At 44.0% G+C, this 23656-nt stretch overlaps 1 protein-coding gene across 1 annotated transcript in view; it reads left to right on the top strand.

Annotated features, from left to right (window-relative positions):
* Positions 1-21063, top strand: part of fgfr2 (fibroblast growth factor receptor 2) — a 39425-nt gene extending 18362 nt beyond the window's left edge. The window contains exons 7-18 of the mRNA XM_067609619.1: positions 3801-3991; positions 5273-5417; positions 7238-7431; positions 8204-8343; positions 10532-10653; positions 11514-11624; positions 11921-12111; positions 12793-12915; positions 14139-14209; positions 17017-17154; positions 17763-17868; positions 19366-21063. Coding sequence (XP_067465720.1) covers positions 3801-3991; positions 5273-5417; positions 7238-7431; positions 8204-8343; positions 10532-10653; positions 11514-11624; positions 11921-12111; positions 12793-12915; positions 14139-14209; positions 17017-17154; positions 17763-17868; positions 19366-19530 — 1697 coding nt within the window. The 3' untranslated portion in view covers positions 19531-21063. The remainder of the gene's footprint in view (positions 1-3800; positions 3992-5272; positions 5418-7237; positions 7432-8203; positions 8344-10531; positions 10654-11513; positions 11625-11920; positions 12112-12792; positions 12916-14138; positions 14210-17016; positions 17155-17762; positions 17869-19365) is intronic.
* Positions 21064-23656: the final 2593 nt, after the last annotated feature.

Here is a 23656-nt window from a genome sequence, read left to right as displayed (position 1 = left end):
TTCGGTTCTTCAAAAGCAAATTTTCGATGCTGTGAGCACCACAACCTTTGCACACAAACAGAAACTATCTGCATAACTTGATACCACGAGGGGTAAATGGGAAAATATGTTTTTCTGTGTGTGTGTGTGTGTGTAATTTGGGTGAATTGACCCTCTAAGGTCAGCTCAGGTATGATTGCGTCTTTACCCGGGAGGGAGTGGATGATCGTTGTGTAGAATCACTCTCTGTGTCATAGAGCACAAATAGTGCTGGCTTCAGCACTATCACAGCGAGTTCAGACCCAACTCAGTCAACCCCTCACTATGACCTTTGGAGCGCAGAAAGAGTGTTTTTCTGCTCAGTTTGCAGAATCGATATACAGCGGGGACAACAAGGGGAGTGGGATAAAGATAGCAGATCGATGTGGACAGGTGTGTTTGTGTACGGACCCGCTCTCCTTTGCCCTCACTTGAACCACTATACAAGCAATCAGAACGCATCGACACAGTTATTCTTATAAAGGCTGGTCAACAATCCACAGATAAACTGGACAGACATTCTGGACAGACATTCAGCTGGAACAGTTTGATTCACAGAGGAACATTTAGGGGTCACTGGTCAAGTCCATGCGTCAGTAGTCTGTGCTATATGTAGAATTATTTCCCTACTGTCACCATTGTCCTGAGCAGACCTACTGTAATTACACACTTCTGTTTTGATTAGCGTCTCCATGGAAATAGTGAGTATTATTTTCATTATATCAGATGGAGATTGAATACCTGAGGGTTTTTGCACAATGAGCGTAAAGGCACATGCGCACACACACATGCTCCCCAACTCAGGCCCCCTGCTCTGCTCTCCTCTGGAGTTAGCTAAAGCTCTCCTTCAGACTGCATATTTCTGTTTTTGTTCTGTTTTATTGCAGAGCAGTAAACCCCCTCCACGTCTGGCTCTGCAGGCACTGCCCCCTGCAACCTCTTGCTTCATTTTATTCCATTATGGTGGGGCGGACAGAGGGAGAAGAGGGGGAGAAAGAGAAAAGGAGGAGAAACAGAGACAGAAAAGACCGTTCTTATCAGTCTTTTTCCAAATGACCTGCAGGATCAGCTATTAAAACCAAGAGGAACCAGCCTCTTCTGGTTCAAACTGGCCTCTAGAGAAAAGGCCTCAGTCAGACATCCACGAGAAGACACACATGGGAAGTCAAAACAGACGCCGGCTCTTTCAGTCAGAACTGTGGCACCCAGTGGCCCTTCGGCACTTTGTTGGTAGCCCCATGCCATCCTGTGCCATGCCGCGCTCTTCCTGTGCCTCTGCCCCTCCTTGACCCTTAGGGCCCTGTGTGCCAAGCTGCCAGGTTACACAGAGTTCAGCGGTCTCGCATGGGACACCATGGAATGCCGCTGGTCCGTCTCCTAACGCTTCTTTCTGTCTGTATCTCCCCACTACTGCCATCAAATTACTTCACCAATGACTTAATTGAGAGATGGATTCAGATCTGAAACCGGTCACTACATATTGGTCACAGCAGAACATAAAAAACACTGCAGTCTCTGCTCTCTCATTTGATTTGATACATGGAAACAATGACCAGGACCTATTAGCTTCTCCTGCCGCCAGTCCCTCATTTGGTGCTGCAGACAGAAAGGGCAGTATGACTGAGTCTTTCAAAACTTTTTCTTCCTCTCTTCCCTCATGCCTTTCTCTCCTTAAGTGTAGCTCTCTTGTGTAAGGTCAATGGACCATAAAGGAGTGTCTTTGCATCACCCATGGCCACACACAAAATATTCCTTTTTCTAATTTAGGCAAGAATTGCTCCACAAACTTTTATTGTTTTTGGGGTTTCCCTCTAATCATGATTTGGCCTATTTTCTCACACCACACACCCATGCTGTCATTTGGTCTGATTGCACAATCCGTAATGATTCTTCTACCCTTATTCTTGCAGTGTCTGGTGTAAATATCCTTTTGGCAGGGTAGAGCACTGCCTATTGTATGTTCAGCTGACTGAAGCACTCTTTGCAGGGCCTTGCGGCCCTGTTCGGTACTCGTCCATACCAGGCAGTGATGTTCCCAGTCAGGACGCTCTCATTGGTGCAGGAGTAGAAATTCCTCAGTATCTGAGGGGATACCCGGAATTTCCTCAAGCGTCTGAGATGAAACAGTCTCTGCCTTGCCTTTCTCACCACTGAGTCAGTATACAGTGCCAAGGTCATGAGACCGCCCCGGCTTGTACCGTGCAGGCTGATCCGCATTGGTGACACTTTTATATTTTTCATGTCTGTGACATATTCCACAGATAAAGACACTGAAACTATAGTGAAAGGTGTAATGTTGCCGGTATGATCATTTTCACTGTCTATTTTGCCGAGAATCACACGCGTCGCACGTAAAAAATAGATGCTGAATCTCTAGATGACGCGCTGCTGCTCTAACCTGCTAACATGGGCGCTGAAATCAAAAGCAAGAGGTTCTGCAACACACACGCGATGCTCACGCAGGCAGTGTGTCCCAGGCTTAAGGATGAGGGTAGAAAAGGTGTGTCTACCTACCCTCACCACCTGAGATCAGAATGATTTTTTTTTATGGCAGCTCCTAGGTTCTCTCTCTATGATTGTTTCAGTTCGGTGTATTTTCACCTAACTTTAAAGTTGACTGCTCTTTTTTACATTTGACAGTTTTTGTAAATATCGGTAGAATTTTGCAAAGAGAGAGTTGCATAACAATCGATCACCTCTCTGTTCGGGAAAGATTGAGAGGGTGAGAATGCCTGTGAATGATGGAGGAGGAGAGAAAAAGAGGGAGAAAGAAAGAGAGACAATAAACAAGACAAACCCTAGGAATGTGCAGGAAGGAGGAGGGAGATGGGGTGAGAGGAAGGAGGGGTGGGAATCATCTGATCTGACAGATTTCAGAAAGATGGAGCAGGAAGACAGGCAGGCAGACATATGGAAGAAGTCTCTGCCTCCCAGTTTCTGCACTCTCCATCTGTTGATTCATTTTCGTCCTTTGCTCACCCTGCTAATTCCTTCTCCCTTTTTTAGTCCTCCTCCTTTATCCTGGCCTCTACCCTTCATCAACCCAGCCTCACCCTCTGACCATCCCCCATGACCCACCCCCATCTTACACACACATATGCACTCACACAAACGCACAAATTCACTGCACCTACCTTAAGGCTTAAGGCTTTGTTTTGGAAAGGCAATGCAGTGCCCCAGGCTGAGTGATGTCATTGTGTGTGTGTGTGTGTGTGTGTGTGTGTGTGTGTGTGTGAGATGGCAGCGGGTGGTTGCTGTCAGTGTGGGGGTTGGTGGGCTCCTCAGTGTAGTTGTGAAGGCCGGGTAGTGTTTGAAAGGGGGCATTGTTCAGCAGGTCTCGCTCTGTTTGGATTCGCAGGCCAAATGTTTGCTTGTAAAAGAATGCAGATAGCAGGAGATGTGGGGGTGGTATGAAGGTGTTTCACTTTCCAAGACTGGTGCATAGTTTTGCATAACCCCCCTATTCACATGCACCATATACACCCCACTGTATGGAAGTCCTCCTCCACCTGAGTTCTTTATCTTTTGTAGATAAATCCCCTTGCGTCTTTGTTTTGTGTGAAGCCTCTAAATGCTTCTGAGATAAGGAAAAGGCGGCACAGTCATGATTCTAGCTGTTAGGGTTGCTTGGAAACACTCACACGTACAGTACAGGAAGTTCTGCTTTTGCAAAGATAAACTCTCACAGGCAATGCACATCCTAAAATTTCAGATATGATTTTTCTTAAAATTGTGTATTATACACTGAGTTTCAACATTAACATTTCCCGCTCTCTCAACAGAACGGTCCCCTCATCGGCCTATTCTCCAGGCTGGTCTGCCGGCCAACACCTCTGTATACGTTGGGGAGGACGCCCGCTTTGTCTGCAAGGTCTACAGCGATGCCCAACCTCATATCCAGTGGTTGAAACATATCACTCAGAACGGCAGTCGCTACGGTCCTGACGGGCATCCTTACGTCAGAGTGCTGAAGGTACTTTCCAGCTTCCCCTTTTAGGTTTTGTTCTCTTGATTAGACGCTCATCCTTCCTTTTTTCTTGGTATTTTTCCAGTGGTTGCAGGTGTTTCAGATGAATTCCAAAGGTCATATAAGTAACTGATCATCATATTTCCTCCCTTATCAACTGATAGGTCTTTTCCATGCTGACTCTTTGGTGGTGATTCCTGCTCTCTCTTCTTTCCTGCAGATCCATAAACAGTAGCCGTAGTCATGATCTTTGCATGTTTGTCTGTTTGTGATTAATTCTACGTTTATTTGTCTGATTTGAATATGTTCATGTCTAAGTATGTGTGTATGTGGATTTCAGCGGTCAGGCATTAACAGCTCAGACGTGGAGATGCTCACCCTTACCAATGTGACGGAGGACGATGCTGGAGAGTATACCTGTAAAGTCTCCAATTATATAGGTGAAGTCAGCCAGTCGGGTTGGTTGACTGTCATCCCAGGTAACCCCCGAGACCTGACCGACATTCCCTCCCCCTTCCGGTGTGGTTTCCGGGGCTTTGTCCCTGACCTGCTGTGCTGTGGTGGTCCTGCTGGTGGTCTCTTGGTGGTCCTGGGGCTCACAAACCTTCTCTCCCCTAATGTTAGACCCTTGTGTTTCAGCTGCTGAGACTGGTGCAGCCATGGAAGCACTGGTTGGACCTGCATACCAAGACACTGAAATTGTCACAGCTAGCATCTGACTTTGCCCTCTCTTACATTTTTTCACATCTCTCTGTCTCTCTCTCTCTTGCAAGCTGTGTCAAGATAGCGTACGGTGTTGCAGTGCTGTGCTCTCCATGCTCTCTTTGTTTGTGTGTGCATGTGTCTAGTCCAATGTATGGATTAGATTGGCCTCTATTAGCAGGTTCTGTTGGTATGGTGACGGGAACCTTTCAGGGTTTTATTTTTGGTGTACTGGCTCTATTTTCCCATGTTTTGGTGGCATACTGGGTTCTATCTGTGTCTTTGTTTATGAAGCCTCCTCCCCCAACCATGGAAACAACCTTTGCTGTAGATGGGAACTCAATGATGGACGCCACCCAACTCTTTTTATTTCTCTCTTGGTGTTGTGGGTCTCATTTTTTCTTTTTCTCTCTCTCTCTCTCTCTCTCTCTCTCTCTCTCTCTCTCTCTCTGTCCTCCCCCGTCTCTCTCTATAACTCCCCATTTCTGCTTTCCGGTCCCCCTTCTGCTCTTATCTTTGATCCTCTCTTTCTTATTTTCCACCTCCTCCCTCTCTTCCTCTTCCTCCTCTTCTTCCTCTCCCCAGACCGCAGGTGTTAACACCACAGATAAGGAGATAGAAGTTCTCTACTTGCCCAATGTAACATTTGAAGATGCTGGGGAGTATACGTGCTTGGCGGGTAATTCTATTGGGATCTCCTATCACACTGCTTGGTTGACGGTGCTTCCAGGTATATACACTCGTGTACTGTCCTCTCTTTCCCTTTTTCTTCTCTCGGCTTTGTCAAAAATGGTTGGATTATGTCATTTCAATGACCTCTACGGAAGGCAGGTCCTCCCCCCGGAGTCCAAGGCACACAACTCAAATATTAGATTACTGTGATGAACCTGCACGGTCAACATCCAAGACAATGTAATGTAAGAGCAGGGAGCATATATTCTATAATATTATCAGGATTGGCGAGCTGTTGAAAGCTCAGAGCAGATAACGTGGTAGTTTGCAGACGACTTATTATAACTCTGAGACGGAAATGGAGCTCCCAGAGCAGCTTGAGTGTCTCCAGACTCCAAAGTGAGGGGAGGGTTTGTCTCCCACCTTCTCTTTCTTGCTGTTACATCTCTCTCCTGCTCCTTGGGGAAAGTCTTTCAGTGCCACATTTTGGTTCTGAGTCTGCATGTAAAAAAAATCTTTTTTTTTCTCTACATGTGTTTCACTGATGCTCTGTTACTGAGCGCATCCCATTTTCTCAAACCTTCTCGTGGCTCTGATAATTGGCTACTTTTATAATCCTTATTTCTCCTTGAAATAAAGACCGAAAGGTAAAGCTCAACACTCGCTTCAAGTTGGCTTGGCTTTCTCAATTATCAGGGCCAAACCTCTTAGCTTCTACACGGAATGACTCATGCATGTGAATGTTTGTCCATTTGTGTGTGTTTTCATTTATCAATGTGTTTTATCCTATTTTTGTCCGTTGCTGTATGACTGGCCTGTAATTATGTACACCAAAGGATCAAATACATAAAACTTAGTGTCAGTTTCTGCAGAAGTTTACGCCAGGCTAGACAGACAAATGTTTCTGCTAAAGTTGTAGCTGAAAGTAGATTGGGCATCATGTCAGGGCATTAAATGAGATTGATGAGAGTAGTTGACTATCTGAACTCTGTGGCTCTCAACGGACAAGTAGTATCAACCCTCCCTTAATGGTGTAACAAGATAGTAGTTTTGTTTTGTCTGTAAACAATACAGCATAATGATCACAGTCAAGCCATTTCCTCTGGGAGTAATATGTAATATTTATTGCCCTCGACGAGCTCTATCTACGCCGACGGCGCCTTCGAGGCTGTGGCATCTGTGTGTGCGATGTGGATTTTGGACCAGAGGATAGGAGGCAGACAGAAGAAAGGTTCCTACATGTAGCTTCACATCCAGCTGGCTGACGGGCTTCTTGGTTGGCTGTGCTGTACAAGAGCCTTGTTTGTGGTCTGGAGAACCATGCATTATGGAACAGTTCATTTCTATAGTGCACACACACACACACACACAGACACACACTAACTTAGCCCATTTCCTTGACAGGAAGTTCAGCCCATATACAACCATGAAGGGCATCACTTTCCCTCGTTTGCGATTGGAAGTGAAGCGTGTTTTATTCCGCCGTTCGTGGGTGTTTGTGCCCGTGTGTCTCCAACATTAGCACAGAATGCAGACATATGCATGCCTGGTTGTACTGGAAGAATCAAGATTTATTATCTGTTTAGACTGTTAAGCCCTGTACAGGCCTGTTAGGCGTGCTGGTACCTTGGGAAGAAGAGAGAGAGTAGAATGCTACAAAATCATTTCTGTTTAGTTTGCCTGCCAATGGTGATTATATTTACGCATGAGTCATCTCCAAAGCATCTGTCTCTCTGTTTGTCTGTCTGATACCCATGTGTGTTTATTCAAATGGAGAATGTGCCTGTGTGTCACCCATACATGTATGTGAGAGTGATCACATCCTCTAACTCTCTTTGCCTGATCTCCATCTCAATGCCCCTCCTTTATTTTCCTCAGCCACAGAGAAAAACGCAGAGCCCCTTCCCCCAGACTACGTGGAGATTGCTATATACTGTGCAGGCGTCTTCCTCATCGCCTGCATGGTGGGCATCGTGGTGGTGTGCCGCATGAGGAACACTGCAAAGAAACCCGACTTTGGGGGTCAACCAGCGGTCCACAAATTGAGCAAGCAGATCCCTCTGCGCCGCCAGGTAACAGAAAGTAGATAAAGAGTTCTAATGGCATCTAACACCCCTAGAGGAGAAAAACACACAATGCACATATACTGCAGAAATACAACAGACAACAAACTCTTAGATTCACTGACATGCAGAAAGAGTAGTCTGATAGTTAGAGAAACTTACTTTTATTATTTCAGCAATAAACGTAGGGTAATGCTAAAATATAACAAAAGTTGCATGGTTGGATTTTGTGTACAAAAAAAAAACACGATCTATCGTACATACTATTATGGTATTTTAAACAAACTACCTCCGTCCTAATTAAGAAGGTGTGCATTTCTGAACAAGTTAGCACTGCTGCCTGAAATAGCAGTCAAGAGTGTTTTTTTGTGTGTGAGCAATGCTTTTCCCTAAAGGGAAACCAAAAGGTACAAAAAGTGTTGGATTACATTCTGCGGAGAGACTGATTCCTGTGTCAAGGTAAGGTTAGGGTGGAAAGAGGAGAGATGAGCCCCGGGGACAGTGGCGAGGCTGAGTGATTAACCCATGTTCATCAAAATTACTGTTGTTGCACACAGCTTAATGATCACTGAAATGTAATCTCTAGCCTAGAGACAGATTCTTAGCCCTAATGTTAAATATGATATATTCATATTAATGTTCCATACTTCCCAACTGGTAATTTCAACAAAAGCACCACAGTCAATTACACATACGCACACATCCTCTAGTGATGCCTTGGAGCTTTATCTGACCTATGAACCCAGACCGCGGTGATCAGCCAATGTCTTTACACTTGTAGGTGTCGGCAGACTCGAGCTCTTCAATGAACTCCAGTACGCCGCTGGTACGCATCACTACACGGCGGAGCTCTGCACACGATGAGCCAATCCCTGAGTACGACCTTCCTGAGGATCCACGCTGGGAGTTTGCCCGAGACAGGTGAGGGTGACTCTAGTGTCTGTTTCTCATGTTTCTGATCACTCGCTACCTTGTCCTCGTCTGTACTGTTTTTTATTCATGAGAAAAGTTCATTTGCATCTGAAACAAAAAAAAGTCTTTTTAAAGACAAAAAAGTTTTATATATTCTGCTAGCCTCTGAGAATCATTAAGATCAAAGTTTTGCTAGAAAATAATAACTATCAACTGGTCCTAATTACTGATCTGAACATTCAGCAAAATGCATCATTATGTAAATCTGATTCAGTTTTTCCATAAAGAATAAAACAGCCTTTAAGTGCTGATCTTCCATGCTGTGTCACTTTCATTTGACACACTCAGGATTCAAGACCTGCATACAGTACTTGTTTGACAGTATGCATGACCATTTTCAGTGTTACACCCATGTCCCTTGTTGTCAAAGCCAATACAAATATCTCTGGGTAACAGGGTGCATTACAGTAGCAGATAACACCTAGATTACTATACAATGAACATTTGATTGTATCTCAGCTGCTAAATGATCAGATAACTATTTTTCTAGGGGAAGAGTGCCATGAACACTGATAGACAGCAGGCAATAATGACAAAGTGGTGAATAATGGCTGTGGTGGCTGAGATAAAGGCTACTGTGCTGTAGTAGAATGACCTGAACTTGGCACCCTGCCTTATCATTACAACGGCTGCTCCGTCACACACTCGCTCATACATAGTCACACACATGCCTCTGATGGTAAGGAACGAAGCTGTGCTAATTAGTGGTTAGCACTTGCAGCTTTCATCTGCATGTTTGGGCTAGGAGTGTTTGCTCTGTCTCATACCAGAGGAATTAGCACTGCTGAGGTTTCGGTTAGTCACAGTTGCAGTGGCCAGCGATAAGCTTTAGGTTGGATTTAATAGGGCGGCAAAGGTTAGAGGAGTTTAATACTCACTTGAGACTTCTAGTTTTGAAAAAGAAGGGGAAATCTCAAACCATAAACGTGAAGGCCTGTCTTTTGTTAAAATGGTTGTAAAAAAAAGCTCAGATGATAAATTTTACCATCAATCACCACTGAAAAAAAAACAATTCTAATGTAATGCTAGACTCTCTGTGTGCATACAGAATGACACTCTGGTGAAAATTTTGATTTTAATTGATGAACCAACCAAAGGGGATGTTTTGTCTAGGCTGAATAAATGTCTTTGTGCTTCTCTCTTTGGGTCTTTATTCCTCGCCTGTCATCCCAGCGCCTTAGGGATCATGTTGGGATTGCAGAATGCTGAGGAATGCTAACGTTTGCGGTTTGTGTGGAGGAAAAATAACATCGATTATGTGTGGCTGGATGGACAGAATGGTTGCCATTGAGCGTGGCGAGTGTGTGTGGACAGATAGGGGATTGTGTTACTACGGCAGGGTGCCGGCCTTGGGCCCTGGGCTTCACGGTGTGCAGTGTGAGTGTTTACATAGCAGGGACGCTGGGCCTTAGGGGTTGGACCAACACCCGTCAATCAAAAAAAAAACAAAAAAAAAAAACACTAGAGCACACCGCTGGTTCAGGGGTCAGAGAGGTGCTGTGCCTGTGATGGATAGTTGTTGCATGTGTGAGTAAAATTTCTTTCTAGTTTGGATGTTAAATTGAACACACCAGCTATTGTGACATGGTTTACAATACAATAGCAGTTGAATTTCCATCTGGTATTGTAGTCAGGCCCACCTGTATGGCAACACAAAGCCAGCATTCCATCTGTCACGGGCTAAAGTTTCGGGGCTAAGCTAAGCCCTGTGTAATGACTTGTAAAGAGTGTATATTGGAACATGCCAAGGCAGGGTAAACAGTTTAGAAATGAGTGTCTCTCCCTGGCTTTATCAGGTGATTATCGTTGCCATGTCTGCCTTCCTACCTACTGCCCTGGCACGGGCCGCCGTCACCGCGCCAATAAAGCACTCACACAGACACAATCTGATTGAAACAGAGCGAGCGATCTTGTAGAAAAAAAAAGACCGGTAGAGGTTAAGAAACTGGCTTAGTGCCTGGTTTCATTCCCTCTATTTCTCTCACACTCTATCTAACCTATTTATTTCTGTCCAGGGAGTGAATCAATGCCACAGTGAGATCAGGTCGATGAGTTTTAGTTTGTGTTTCAGTAGCTAATCAGCTTCCTGACTTGTCTTTTTTGTTCTCTCTCTGTGTTTGCTGTGTGGTGGCTGCAGGTTGACCCTGGGTAAACCCCTGGGTGAGGGCTGCTTCGGCCAAGTTGTAATGGCAGAGGCCCTTGGCATCGATAAGGACAAACCCAAGGAGGCTGTAACTGTCGCTGTCAAGATGCTGAAAGGTAAGTGGGTCTCCTGCTGAAGCACAGTCACAGTGAGATTGTAATGGTAAACGTCTAACTTGTGCTTAAAATCAAGCCACTGGGATAAGATGTACACTACTTCATTATGTCTTGTGGGCAACCTGAGTACATTTTATAGGTGATTTATGCTTGCAGTGAGGGTTCAGCAAAGGGCAAGGCGGAGCCTGGGGCAGTCATTATTATTTGTTATTGGTGGCTGGTGAATGACGGCTAGGGGGAGGCGGGTTGGGTAGGTAAGGGTTAGGGGCGGTCACATACCTGACCCCAGAGCAGCAGCTGGCTGGAGCTCAGTCAGCACCCACACAAAGAGGCAAGTCACACTAGCAGCACTGCTGTGATTAATGAAAGCGTCAGTGGGGGGCTCAGGGATGGTTTGGGGTTGGGAGGGGTGGATAGATCAGGTAGAGCAGCAGGCTACCAACCTTGACAATAGAAATCTGCTCTTTAGAGTTACTCTATGTAAGGTAATGGTGCAGAGGAATGCAGGCAATACCATTCTGACTGTCTGGATACCTTTATTGGCTCAATCAGTCCTATGAAAAAGGAGCCTGTGCAGCAGATAATGAATCCAGATTGAACGTCTTTAATTCCTCCTCCCTCCCTTTGGCACTGAAAGGATGCCTCTATAGTCTGTGTGAGGAGCTTCTCTTGCTCCTGTAACTTTAGCCTACATTGTCTGTCAGCCGCACTTAATCAGAAGCACCCTACTAAACAAGGTGTTGCCTGACAAGGCAGCACCTGAGTTGTGAGTCAAGGGTTAAAGGGAAGACAGGACTAGGGTGTGTTTGTTTTGCTGAGTTTTTCCTGACAACCTGCTATCATGCTTCTTCTGCTCTTAGATGACGCCACTGAGAAAGACCTGTCTGACCTGGTGTCAGAAATGGAAATGATGAAGATGATCGGCAAACATAAGAACATCATCAATCTTTTGGGGGCCTGTACACAAGATGGTGAGTGACATGGGACAAAACATCATACAGTACCACCTTAAAGGGGAACTTCAATGATTTTACTTGGGACACTGTCAGTTGGGAAGGTGCTTTTCATACAGACTTCCTTGTGTTTTTGTATAGCAGTTTTCTTGAAACAAGTAGCTTTAAAGTCTTAGCATGCAGATGGGCAATTGCCTCTTCCTGATGTATTTCATTAAAGATTTACTTTGAATTTTGTGCAGTGCCCCTTTTTCTCAAAAGGAATCATTCATGACCATGTTCAAAGAGTAATGTGGTTCTCGTCTCCTGTGCAGGTCCTTTGTATGTGATAGTGGAGTATGCCTCCAAAGGCAACCTTAGGGAGTACCTTCGAGCCCGCCGGCCGCCCGGCATGGAATACTCCTATGACATTGCCCGTGTCTCAGACGAACAGCTCACTTTCAAAGATCTGGTCTCATGCACTTATCAGGTGGCACGGGGCATGGAGTACCTAGCTTCACAAAAGGTAAGAGGAGGACACACACAAACACACAAACTGTCCTGTTTTGATATCCACCCCCCCCCTCCCTGCTGACTGTCCAGACAGATTTCTGTGCCAGTGCACAGTGTTTGATGTGTTGTATCCAGGAGGGTTTTTACGTAGGAGGCTTACTTGTGCATCACTGTGGGAATAATGTCTCCTACAAACACTATTCTGACCCCCTGCCCAATCCCTGCATTGTCTCTCATTCCATGACAAAAGCCCCTCTGTGTAGAAGGATTGTCAAGTTTTCACAATGGGGGTACGGCCATGTTGGCCAAATGCAGCCTCACGCTCCCTCTCACTGTTGGAATGTGACAGAGCATACTGTCTCACATGCACACACGCATGTGCATACTTGCATATGTGCACTGATGCACAGAAATGACTCCGGCCATATATGTGGCAAAGTATGCAAGGAATCTTAACTTATCCAGACTTGTTCAAGTTGGTGCAGTCATTGTAGAGTCATGTTTTTCATTCAAGTACTACCTCTGTGTTGGAGATTTCTTGATGATTACATGCACCACAAACTTGTTAACACCATTCCAAATTAAGTATACACCTATTTCAGAGTTGATTTATTTATGGAATGACTTAACTCTAATCTCTAATTCTTCTCTACCCTTCACTCCCCCTCCCCCTCTTATTTCTCATCCATCCCAGTGTATACACAGAGACCTGGCAGCCAGGAACGTCCTGGTCACAGAAAGCAACGTCATGAAGATAGCTGACTTTGGCCTGGCCAGGGACGTCCATAACATCGACTACTATAAAAAGACGACCAATGTGAGTCATCGACCTGCATGCTGCACACAGAGCAATGTGCACTTCGAGGGAGGGGAATGTTTTTGAGTGCCACAGTGTGAGATTAGTCCACCCGTCCCTCTAATTCCCTCCCTTCCCTCATCTTTCTGTTGCACTCTTTCCCTCGGCTGGTGTCTTGGCAGAAGCTGCAGGTTCCCAGGCAGCCTGTGAATGTAGTGCTTCTGGAGACTCTGCCTTGTTTATCCGTCAGTCTCTTGTTCCTTTAGTTCCATAGACACTTATACAATTAGCCAGAAAGAGAGACAGATTGAGAAGGAGAGGGGAGCGGTTTAAACATAATTGACATCTCCATAGTGGTCCAATGGTGTCTTTCTTTCCCACCACAGAGCAGCTTTGCCTGCACATCCTCATTTAGTATGCATGGTTGCCTTTTCATCGCATGCACAATCACGCTGAGAACTAGCTGACAACAACAACAACAACAACAATGTGCGATGATGTTGATGGTAATGATGATTAGGACAATGACAGCAGTGACAATGATGATCACTTACATTAAACCAATCTAGACAGAGCCATCATTGTAGCGCTACTTTTGCTTTTATTTCTCTTTATTTTGTCTTCAATCTGAAAAAGGAACAACTCACAGTGACCTTATTATTGTTAAATAACCATCACATTAAAATGTGAAAAAGTATTGTAGGTGCACAATAAGACACTTTATGTAATGAATTAAAACCTAAAAGTACATTAGTTTAATATATTATGTGTTTCTTACTATTTTCTTGCGTACTCCTGATTTTGGTTAGTGAGCTTGTATTTACAGCAGCTGAAAAATCAGTTTTATAACCCTCCATTTACTAATTCAGAGTGTCTGATGAGATTATTCCTGCCATTAAGCTACCGCACAGATATTGACCATGGCCGCCTTGTCAGCTGCGCTTAGCTTCCCAGCCAGTGTTTTAATGGCACGCAGAGATAAACTCTCCTTTATCAGTGACCCTGTTTATCAGCTCTCATGCTTTAACAATGTAAATGTTCCTCTGGGAAATCCTCCTCCCAGACAGTTGCTCTAGTGCCTTATTCCCCAGGCTGCTTTCACATATCGGCCTTTCCAAGAGTAATGAGATTTCCCAGCAGTTAATGAATTCCAACATGCTGATCGGGCCAGAAATTAAAGAGTCCAGTGGTGGTTTGGGTGTAGATTTTATTTCACCTGTGTGTGTGTGTGTGTGTGTCCACAGGGTCGTCTCCCGGTGAAATGGATGGCTCCAGAGGCGCTGTTCGACCGGGTCTACACACACCAGAGTGATGTGTAAGTATATAACAAACTCTCTCTGTGTCCTACTACTGCAAATAAATGATAAAAAAAAAATCAATTTACACACATCAGTGATGCAATAAACCTCAAACACTCCCTCTTCTTCACACAGTACAACACACAATCAGTTATTTTTTAGATTTCATGTGAAGCCCTGCTGGTTTCCTGTGGCCTGCAGTGACATTCAGAGGCTTGTTTTTCAGGAGTACATTCAGGAGCAGGGAGTGGGTGAGGTGTTTTGGTGCAGTGCTGGTGAATGTTGGGTGGGGGGTTACTGGCTATAGGGGGCCAGTGCTGGCCGGTCTGTGGCAAAAGTGAGGATTTCACGCTAGACTTGTAGCCAATGCCGTGTTACTAATCTGACCAGCTTCAAAGGGCCCTGGAAGGAGTCCGGAGCCCACCAGCGCCTCCTCCACCACAGACTCACCCCTCGCTCCTCCGGCCCGGCTCGGAAGTCTCCCCTCCTTTTGGGCCTCCACACATGTCTGAACGCAACAATGCTGCAGTCCTCCATTGCGGGCCCCATCCCTCCCCCTCCTCCTTCACTCTCCTCTCCTCATTCAGCAACACTTTGAACATGTGGCTCATCGTTTTGGAGCTGTTCCATGATCAAAATAATCTCCCTCTCTCCCCTCCGTTTGCCGCCTACCGTTCTTATTTTCATTCATCTGGTATGTGAATTGCTGACCCGTCTCTGTCTCCCTCTTTTTTTAAGTTCAAGAGTACTCATTCTAAAAACAGAACAAAGGGAGGCGTCCCTCTCTTTTTGGTGTTTGAGCTTTATGCGTTCTGACAGCGTTGTTTGAAGTTTCTGCTCCAGACACTGGCGGCAGAAAGTATATGTGGCAATTAGATAAATGCCTTGCATGCTGACCCCTGGGAAAAGAGATTTTGCGCGTGTGTGTGTGTGTGTCTATGAGTCATACACCAGTAGCACACTAAACATAGCACTCATCCAGTTAAGCACTTGGATAGAGAGAATCTCTCCACTGTCCATGTCTGTGTGTATATGTGTGTGTACGCTTAGATAATATGTGTGTGTACACATGATGCCCTTCATGTTCCATAGCTCAGCACCAATCAATAACCTGGTGGAGCTCAGGGGACTGAATCGAGGGGGGGTGGGGTGGGGTGGGGGCAGGGGTGCAGGCAGGCAGTGGCTACTGTAGTCCTTTATGTCAGCTCACCGCTAATTACGTTTCATCACTCACTTTCAGTAATTGCCTTTCTCACATAGCATATGAAGGGAAAGGGAAGAGGAAGAGAGGTGCTGTGGAGGCGGAGGGGGGCCTACGCACACCAGAGTGATGTGTAATTCAAACATCACCAGAAACACTGGCGATCCATACATGACATCAGATTAAATGAATACATGAATTACAATTAAACTTGTTGTTTTGACAAATGGGCCCGGGGGGACTCAGCTCTGGCTGGCTTAGGTAAAGCTAAGGGGCTGTAGCTCAAACCCAGAGAGGCGCCATCACGGCATCATCCCTGCTCTGCCAAATTAAACAAAACCCCTCCATCCCCTCGGTTGCAGGTCTACATTTGACCACATTGCAGAGCCTTAAATCTTCATGTTTTGGTCTGAACCACTGATGTATGTACACATATCGACTTGTTTTCTGACATTCATATTCATGTTCCCTTCAGTCGATATCATAAATATCTGCAGCCGAGCAATGTACAACCTAAGTGCTTGAGATATAAATGTAACAAGATATGAATATGAATCCAGAATATGAACTTTGCTAATATAGAGTCACTTGCATACGATTGATTGATTTGTTTGATTTTGATTTGTTGTTTGTTTGACTACACTTTATTTATGTATCTAGTTGGCTTGAATACATAAATATAGTCACATAAGGATGAATGCCAGGTCATTCAAAGTGACCCAGGACATGTTTGTTTGGTGAGTCAAGGTTGGCTGCAGGTGGACACCAACCTGCACGGGGCAACAAGATGACAAGCATTGAGATGGTTACAAAGTAGCACAGAAAGGAGAGATGAGTGTGTCAACAAATGGAGAGATACAAGCCAGTGATAGAGAAGAGAACACACCCGGGGCTGGTTGTGTAAACAGATGGAGGAACTGATAAAACACCCAACCTGCCTGTCCATGCCTACTTGCCCTACCGGACCACTAACATGGCCTGTGGCTGCCTGAATGCGTACACATGCATCAGTGTTAGTAAGCGTGTCTGTGTGTTATAATACAGCCTTTGTGTGGACATGAATCAAGTATGTTGTCACTGCAGGAATGATTCATTTGAGACACTGTGGATCCACAGTCTCTCTAATATAAACATGCAGCATGACAGTGATGGAAATCAGCGGCATGGGATTGCTGATATTTAACGACCGGACACTGCCATGAGGAAGTAGTTAATAGTCAATAGCCATTTCTGGACCTCTTCCTCCTCTTGTCTGCTGTGGGTGGTCCTCTGTTTGTTTTGGTGTGGTGTGACTGGACAATGCCAGTCTGTGTGATCGTCCAGCCGGGCACAAAAGCCATCATTGAGATCAGGGCCAGAGTGGCACTGGGAGCGGGTTCGCGCCACAAGCCACCGGACGGCAGAAAGAGGGCATTGACACCACTGCAGTCACACTGCTGAAGATCACTCCAAGCTTCAGCCAAGTAGCCATATGTAAATTATCTATAGGTTAAGGTCATATGTATGTATATAAGACTGGGAGGTCTTGAACATTGTTTACAGATATATCTTGCAGTTTCTTGCAGTCATTTTTGTATGTCATGACTATATTTTTAAAGTGTTTGTGTTTTTCTGTCTCACCAGCTGGTCATTTGGGGTGCTGATGTGGGAGATCTTCACCCTAGGGGGTTCCCCCTACCCTGGCATTCCTGTTGAAGAGCTCTTCAAGTTGCTCAAAGAGGGCCATCGCATGGACAAGCCTGGCAACTGCACCAATGAGCTGTAAGAGTTTGCCTTTCTTCCAAACTTACCTCCTCCTGACACCCAAATACACACTGGCTCTTACACTCAGACTCTTAACGCCATCCCGGGCTTCATCAGATCCATGACTCCGGGACTCTGTGTGCACTCTGTCAGGCCTCCGCACAGCTGTAACTGGCTGCTATCAGTGTCCTCATTCACAATGAGTCCTCTGCAATCAGCGGACAATGGCACAGCTCTACTGCAGTGCCACACTGAGAGGGTTGATGGAAAACACTGGAGACAAAGTAGAGACGGATACAGGACATCACACACATTTGCATTACAGTATTCAAGAAATCCACAGCACTAGGAGGCATATTTGTGATCAGCAGCAGGCCATCAAAATGTATGAAAAAATGAGATGAGTGTGATAGAATGCCTGCTGTTTTGATTTACTCCTTTATACCTGGTTCCAGAGGCATAAAGCAATTCAGATGACAAATTTTGACACTTGAGGACATAGGAGACATAGTTTTGAGTTTGGACAGACCTGGTGATGCCTGCAACACTTCCATGAACTGCTCTATTCTCCCTCTTCATCCACTCTTCTCCTTGGAGTAAACAGATTTTCATTTTCTCTCTCTCAGGTACATGATGATGAAAGACTGCTGGCATGCCATCTCATCCCAGAGACCTACCTTCAAGCAGCTCGTAGAAGATCTGGATCGCATCCTCACCCTCAGCACCAATGAGGTGAGTGCAGCTTCATTCATGTTCACCTATTCCATAAAGTTTTAGGATGCATTCCGGGTGGTCAGAAATCGCGCTACACACATGCTATTATTTCCTGGCAAATGGGAGTCAGACATTTCATAACAATAAAATGGAATAATATGATACATTCCTACACAGAGTAGCATGTTTCTCAATCCAAACTAAATCACGCTCTTGCCAGTGCATGCAGGGTTCAGCAGAATGTTGCTGAAAGCTTTAGGAGCATTAGCAGCCACGTTGCTGACACAAGGCCTAAATGGTGACCAAAAAAATGGCCGGATGATTTGATCCAGGCCCAACATGGCCGCTACGGCCTAGTGAAGTTGCCCAATCATCACAACCATGCTTTGCTCCTTATAATGGCCTGCATTTCTTTCCATTCCCCTTCCTGTCTTTTGTGATATCCGTGTGCTGACCTGAAAAGAGGCCGTCGATGGAAAGCTGTCAAGACTCGTCTGCTCTTGAGCTGGAACTTCATGAATTTTTGCCAAAAAAGCCCAACTTTGAGTTTGAACTTTTGAAATGTAATAAAGCGCCTTTTTCTTGCCGCCCCCCCCCCACCCCCCTTTCACTCTGCCCCAAACCGCTGGCAGATGTGGAGGTCTTTAGTAATGTGAGCCTTCTCATGTTGAGCTGGGAAAATGGAAGCCAGTGCTCATTTTCTAGAAAACCCCAAGAACTCTTCCTCCTCACAACTAGTCTCAATAACAGCCATGAAAGACAAGGAGGAGGGGAAGAAAGGGTGCCTCAGCCGACATGAAAAGACCAAAACAACTTCACAACACTGGACTGAGTCAAAAATTAATAACAGGATTTCTTGGGGTTTTCATCTTCATTTTTTTGGGGTGGGGGGTGAGCGCTGTGTTCTGCCAGCTTCTTTATTTTTTCCAGCCATTTTATAGTGTTTATGTCAGGCGTTTCAGTGTCAGATGTCAGATTAGTTTGGACTTGAGAGTGATGTGAAGCAATGCTGTAAAGGCCGGAGCACCACATCTTTGCCCCAGTTCTCTCTGGTCTAAGCATATCCTCTTTTTCCCAAATTCACAACCATACTGAACTGTTTTATAGTCGACCAAAACCGCAACGAGGTCAACCATGCTATCCTCAAGCTCTGCTGGATCAGTCAGCGGTCCAACATTCAGTTTATTATCTATTATTCCTGCAAATATTTTCATACAGTATCCAGTTTAATATGATTTTTTCTGCTCTGTTTCATAAATCCTTCCAGGGTGATTTGGCATGGTTTAGATAAATATCATAATGAAGGTGATACTCCTCTTCCCCACCTCTCTCACCCTTCTCTGGAAAGTCCCTGCTCTTGTTGACTGGGTTTCAGCGCTATATTTATGTTCTCCTGTTTGCTCTACATCTTTCGCCTCTCACTCCTTCGAAGCACCTTTCCCTTTTGAAACATGTGAGCTTGTGTCTGAGTGTAAATGATCTCACCCAACCCTCTCTTTCTCACTCTGTGTACAGGAGTATCTGGACCTGTGTGCCCCAACAGAGCAGTATTCCCCCAGCTTCCCCGACACTCGCAGCTCCTGCTCCTCCGGTGACGACTCTGTGTTTTCCCACGACCCCTTACCGGACGAGCCCTGCCTTCCCAAGTACCAGCACATCAATGGAAATGTCAAAACATGAGCCGCCACCTGTCTTCTCTACCCCAGTTTGACCTACCCCATTCTTACCCCGCCACTTCCCAAAACACACGTAGCACAGACACCCTCTCCGAAATCCTCCAAACCTCCTGCCCCCCCATCACCCCCTCTGGCTCCCAGTGGACTAACGGACCCAGACGGGACTGGGCTGGTGGCAGCGCTGCTGTCACACACTCAAACTGCCATGCACCCACACAACATACTCACATGAGGTCTTACGGAGAGGAAAGGGACCATACAGAAGCTGTTTTTTTACTGACTGAATGAACTGATGTTCCCAAGGGACCCTCTTTCTCCTCTCCCTTCATATAAACAGAGACTTTTCATTTTTTTGCAATCGATCCCATTCCAGTGGCTGGCATTCCAAGACTTTTATTTGCTCCTGGAGGAATGTATGGACCGAAGTGAACTTAAAACAAGGGACTAGAAGAGGATGATGAATAGGAAAAGTAAGAGAGAGACTTTCGACTAACAAAACAGAGGAATAGGAGGAGAGCACATATAGAAACTGCTCTCTTGTTTATTTTGTAATATTGATGCATTTCTTTTTCAGTTCTCTTGATAAACCTTCCCAATTATTCTGGAGAAAGAAAATACACAGTATAATGTATAGTGCTGGGTATATTTGTAAATATATTCAAATATGTATAAATATATATTATATATTTACAATGAATTATTTTTTGTATGGACTCAAAAAATAACCGTAACCCTCCCCACCCTACTTTGAGTTTGAGGCAGGTATGCTAATAGGTTATGTGTCCTATATTTCTCTTCACTCACACACACACACACACACACGCACACACACACACACACACACACACACACAACACATACAGACATGGATACACACTTTAATATACACAAACACCTGTCTTACTCTCACTCAGTAACACAGTTGAGTATTGGCTTTCAGGGACTGAGGTAGCATGTTAATTTATTGACTTATGTTTTTTTTTTTTTTTTATGAATCAAAAGTCTGGAAAAAGAACAAAAACAATATGGCAGAAATTATTACATTAATTATGCTGATAATACATAAATAATCCGTTAAATTTATGGTAATTTAAAATGATCTTTCAGCAGTAACAGAAAAAGCTATTTTTAGTGGGTTTGAAAGATCCAGGTTTTGTAAGTTTTATATATGAATGTGAATATTAAGTTAAATTTTAAAAACTGTACATTTTATAGTCAGCTAATCCCTTTCTTATGTAGATGTTGATGCCATTTCTATCCAGTCATTTTACTCTTTCTTAGCTTTGCTTTAGGAAACGAGATTGATTTCTGGATATTTATATGATTGAAAGAAAAATATTTTGGAAATGCCTACTAGCAATCCGCTCCCTCATTTAGACTAAATATAGACTCCAAATTTACTTGACAGAATTGAAAGCTGAAAAACAAAGTATTAAATCATTCAAGTGTTTTTTGTTTTTTTTCTACTGGACCAACTTTAAGATGTTCTTTTGCAAGTGTTCTTGCCCACATTTGCAAAATAAATGATGGAAAAATATATTCTTGTCCCAATCTCTGACTTTGTTGCACTCAGTTTTGCAGTTTTGCAGTGAATGGCAGAGATAAATCGCTGGATTTGTTTTATTTTTCCAAGTACAAAGAATGTGTTATCATTAAACTGTGCATTCCTCTGAGCTAAATTTCTTCTTTTTTGTTTCTGATATGGGTGGAAATGGTACAGTGCTGTGTTGGAGAAAGTTATGTATTTTGCTTGCATGCTTTGATTATTTAATACGTGAGGAGAGGGATTTTCCACCATGTCAAAAATTCATTCAGACAACCTTGGCATTTCTACAGAGGCTCAAACAAGGGGATTTTTCTATATTTCACTAGTTTATTCTAATAGAAAGGGAGTCATTTTACATAAAAACTCACCTACTTCAGTTGTTCTAACAGACCAAAAATGCATGCAAAAATACAAAGCTCAGCACAAACTCAGAGTAAATGTGATCACATTAGATACTGACTTCATGCCAGTGGTCAAAGCAATTTTGTTAATGAACAGAGAACTCATCATTGTTATGATAGTGTGGCTCTGTGTCTTGATCTGTCCGACTTTGATAAGACAAAGAGTCTTTGTAAGCCTCCTGGCAGACTAATAGGTGCTCTGATTAGCTGATTGATTCCCCTTTTTCTCTTATCACAACAGATTTAATTCAACAGAGTGAGTAGTTGATTTATCTGTTTTGATGTAAGTTAATCAAAGTTGATCTATTAGCAAGTGTGATTGGTAGTGGCAGCTGTGGATGTGTCTTTTATTTAATAATGGTGGCTCATACATATCAACCACAGTAAGAATGTTCACACAGCATAGTACTAACACTCTTCTGTTGCAGGTTCATGTGATAAGAAGCAAAGAATTAACAAGACAAAGAGAAGCAGCTCTGTGAGGCTGTACATAGGCACAGCAGTGCTTTTAGCTGAATGATAACATCGGAATGCTAACATGCTCACAATCACAATGCTAACATGCTGATGTTTGGCAGGTATAAGGTTCACCGTCTTTGTTTAGCGCATTAACATGCTAACATTTGTTAACACTAAGTACAAGATACAACTAAGGCTGATGGGAATGTTGTGTCATTAGATAGCAAATATTTGGTCATAAACAAGTTGAAATTTTGACCTGATGATGGCGCTAGATGGAAATTGAAGGGATAACCTTCAATTCTAATCTAAACCCTAGCAATTCACTCTGAAAAGCAGAGTAATCCATCCAACAGTTGTCAAGATATTTCACCAAAAAAACCAAAAAAGTCAACCTTAGAAGAAGAAGTCAGGGGATCACCAAAGACGGTAGGCGTCATCCTCTGTGGACCATGAATGCCCGTACCAAATTTCATTTCAATCCATTAAATAGTTGTTGAGATATTTCAGGACCAAAGTGGTGGACTGACTGAATGACGTCATCCCTAGAGCTACATAAATTATTGCATGCAGTGAGGTAATTGTTGGATGGATAGTAACCAAATACTAATCTGGAAATTAAACATTTATGTTTATAAAGTATGTTGTTGTATACTCAAATCCGAAAATGAGAGCAACAGTATGTGCTCTTGGCCGTAATAAAAATACATTTCTTTAACATAAATCTTGATTCACTCCATTACCAGGTTTCAACTTGTTCTGGATACACACACACACCCACACACACACCAGTCTTCCTCCAATAGACGTGCCCCCTCATGTCTCCGGAACCTGAAAAGGGCTTGGAGGGAAAAGTCAGTCAGAAAACATTCCTCTTTTTCCATAGAATAAGGGGAAGAAAGCAGCAACAGCCCTGAAGGATTGGAAGGGGATTGGAAAGAAAGAGTGGCAGGATAAACCACAGCGGCATACACCCTCATTAAAAGGGTGAGAGGAGAGAAAGCCAGCCGGATATCCACATTGGCTATTGCACACTTTTATCAGAACGGCTGTCTATTGTGCTGTAGGCTGATGGCACACACAGGCAGGGCGGTAGCAGGGAGGGGTGAACTCCAGGGAGACCAAATAGAGGATTAGATCGTTCCATTTTGACAAAATGCCCTCTGATCTGTCATTGCATCTGTGAGGGAAGACAAATATACTTTATTTGATGTCACAAATGTGACGCAATGGGTCCTAACTTAAAGCAAAGCTTGTTCTTTCAAAAGATACATATCAGTTCTGTTTACGTATTGATAAAGATGCAGGGGTAAATAAATGGATGGGTTACCCATGACTGCAGACCACAGATCATGCAAAGGCAACTAACAACTAACTCTCAGCAAGGCCTTCATTTCTGCTATTTTCCCTCAAAACAAGAAGATTGTCATATAACATATTACACCAATAATAAAATATCCCGTTCTTACATACAGTGCTTTAGCATAGCTTATATTGACCAAAATAAAAACAAATACTGTTCGCTTGTGGCACAGTTTTACTGTCATATATTTACTGCCATGTAAAAACAGTCTGATATTTTTTACTACTCAACTGCCCAAAAACTCACTAAGCAGTGATACTTTCTTGCCCTTTTCTGATAAACATGACCCACCACGGTCAGTCAAAGCCCTAAATGAGTTTTTCATTTTGAGGGCTTTCTACTCTATGGTTTCCTAATGCTC

This window comes from Thunnus thynnus, chromosome 14 (assembly GCF_963924715.1).
Source record: "Thunnus thynnus chromosome 14, fThuThy2.1, whole genome shotgun sequence".
Classification (NCBI taxonomy): Eukaryota; Metazoa; Chordata; class Actinopteri; order Scombriformes; family Scombridae; genus Thunnus; species Thunnus thynnus.
Note: the sequence above shows the minus strand (reverse complement) of the source record. Positions and strands in the feature narration are given on the sequence as shown.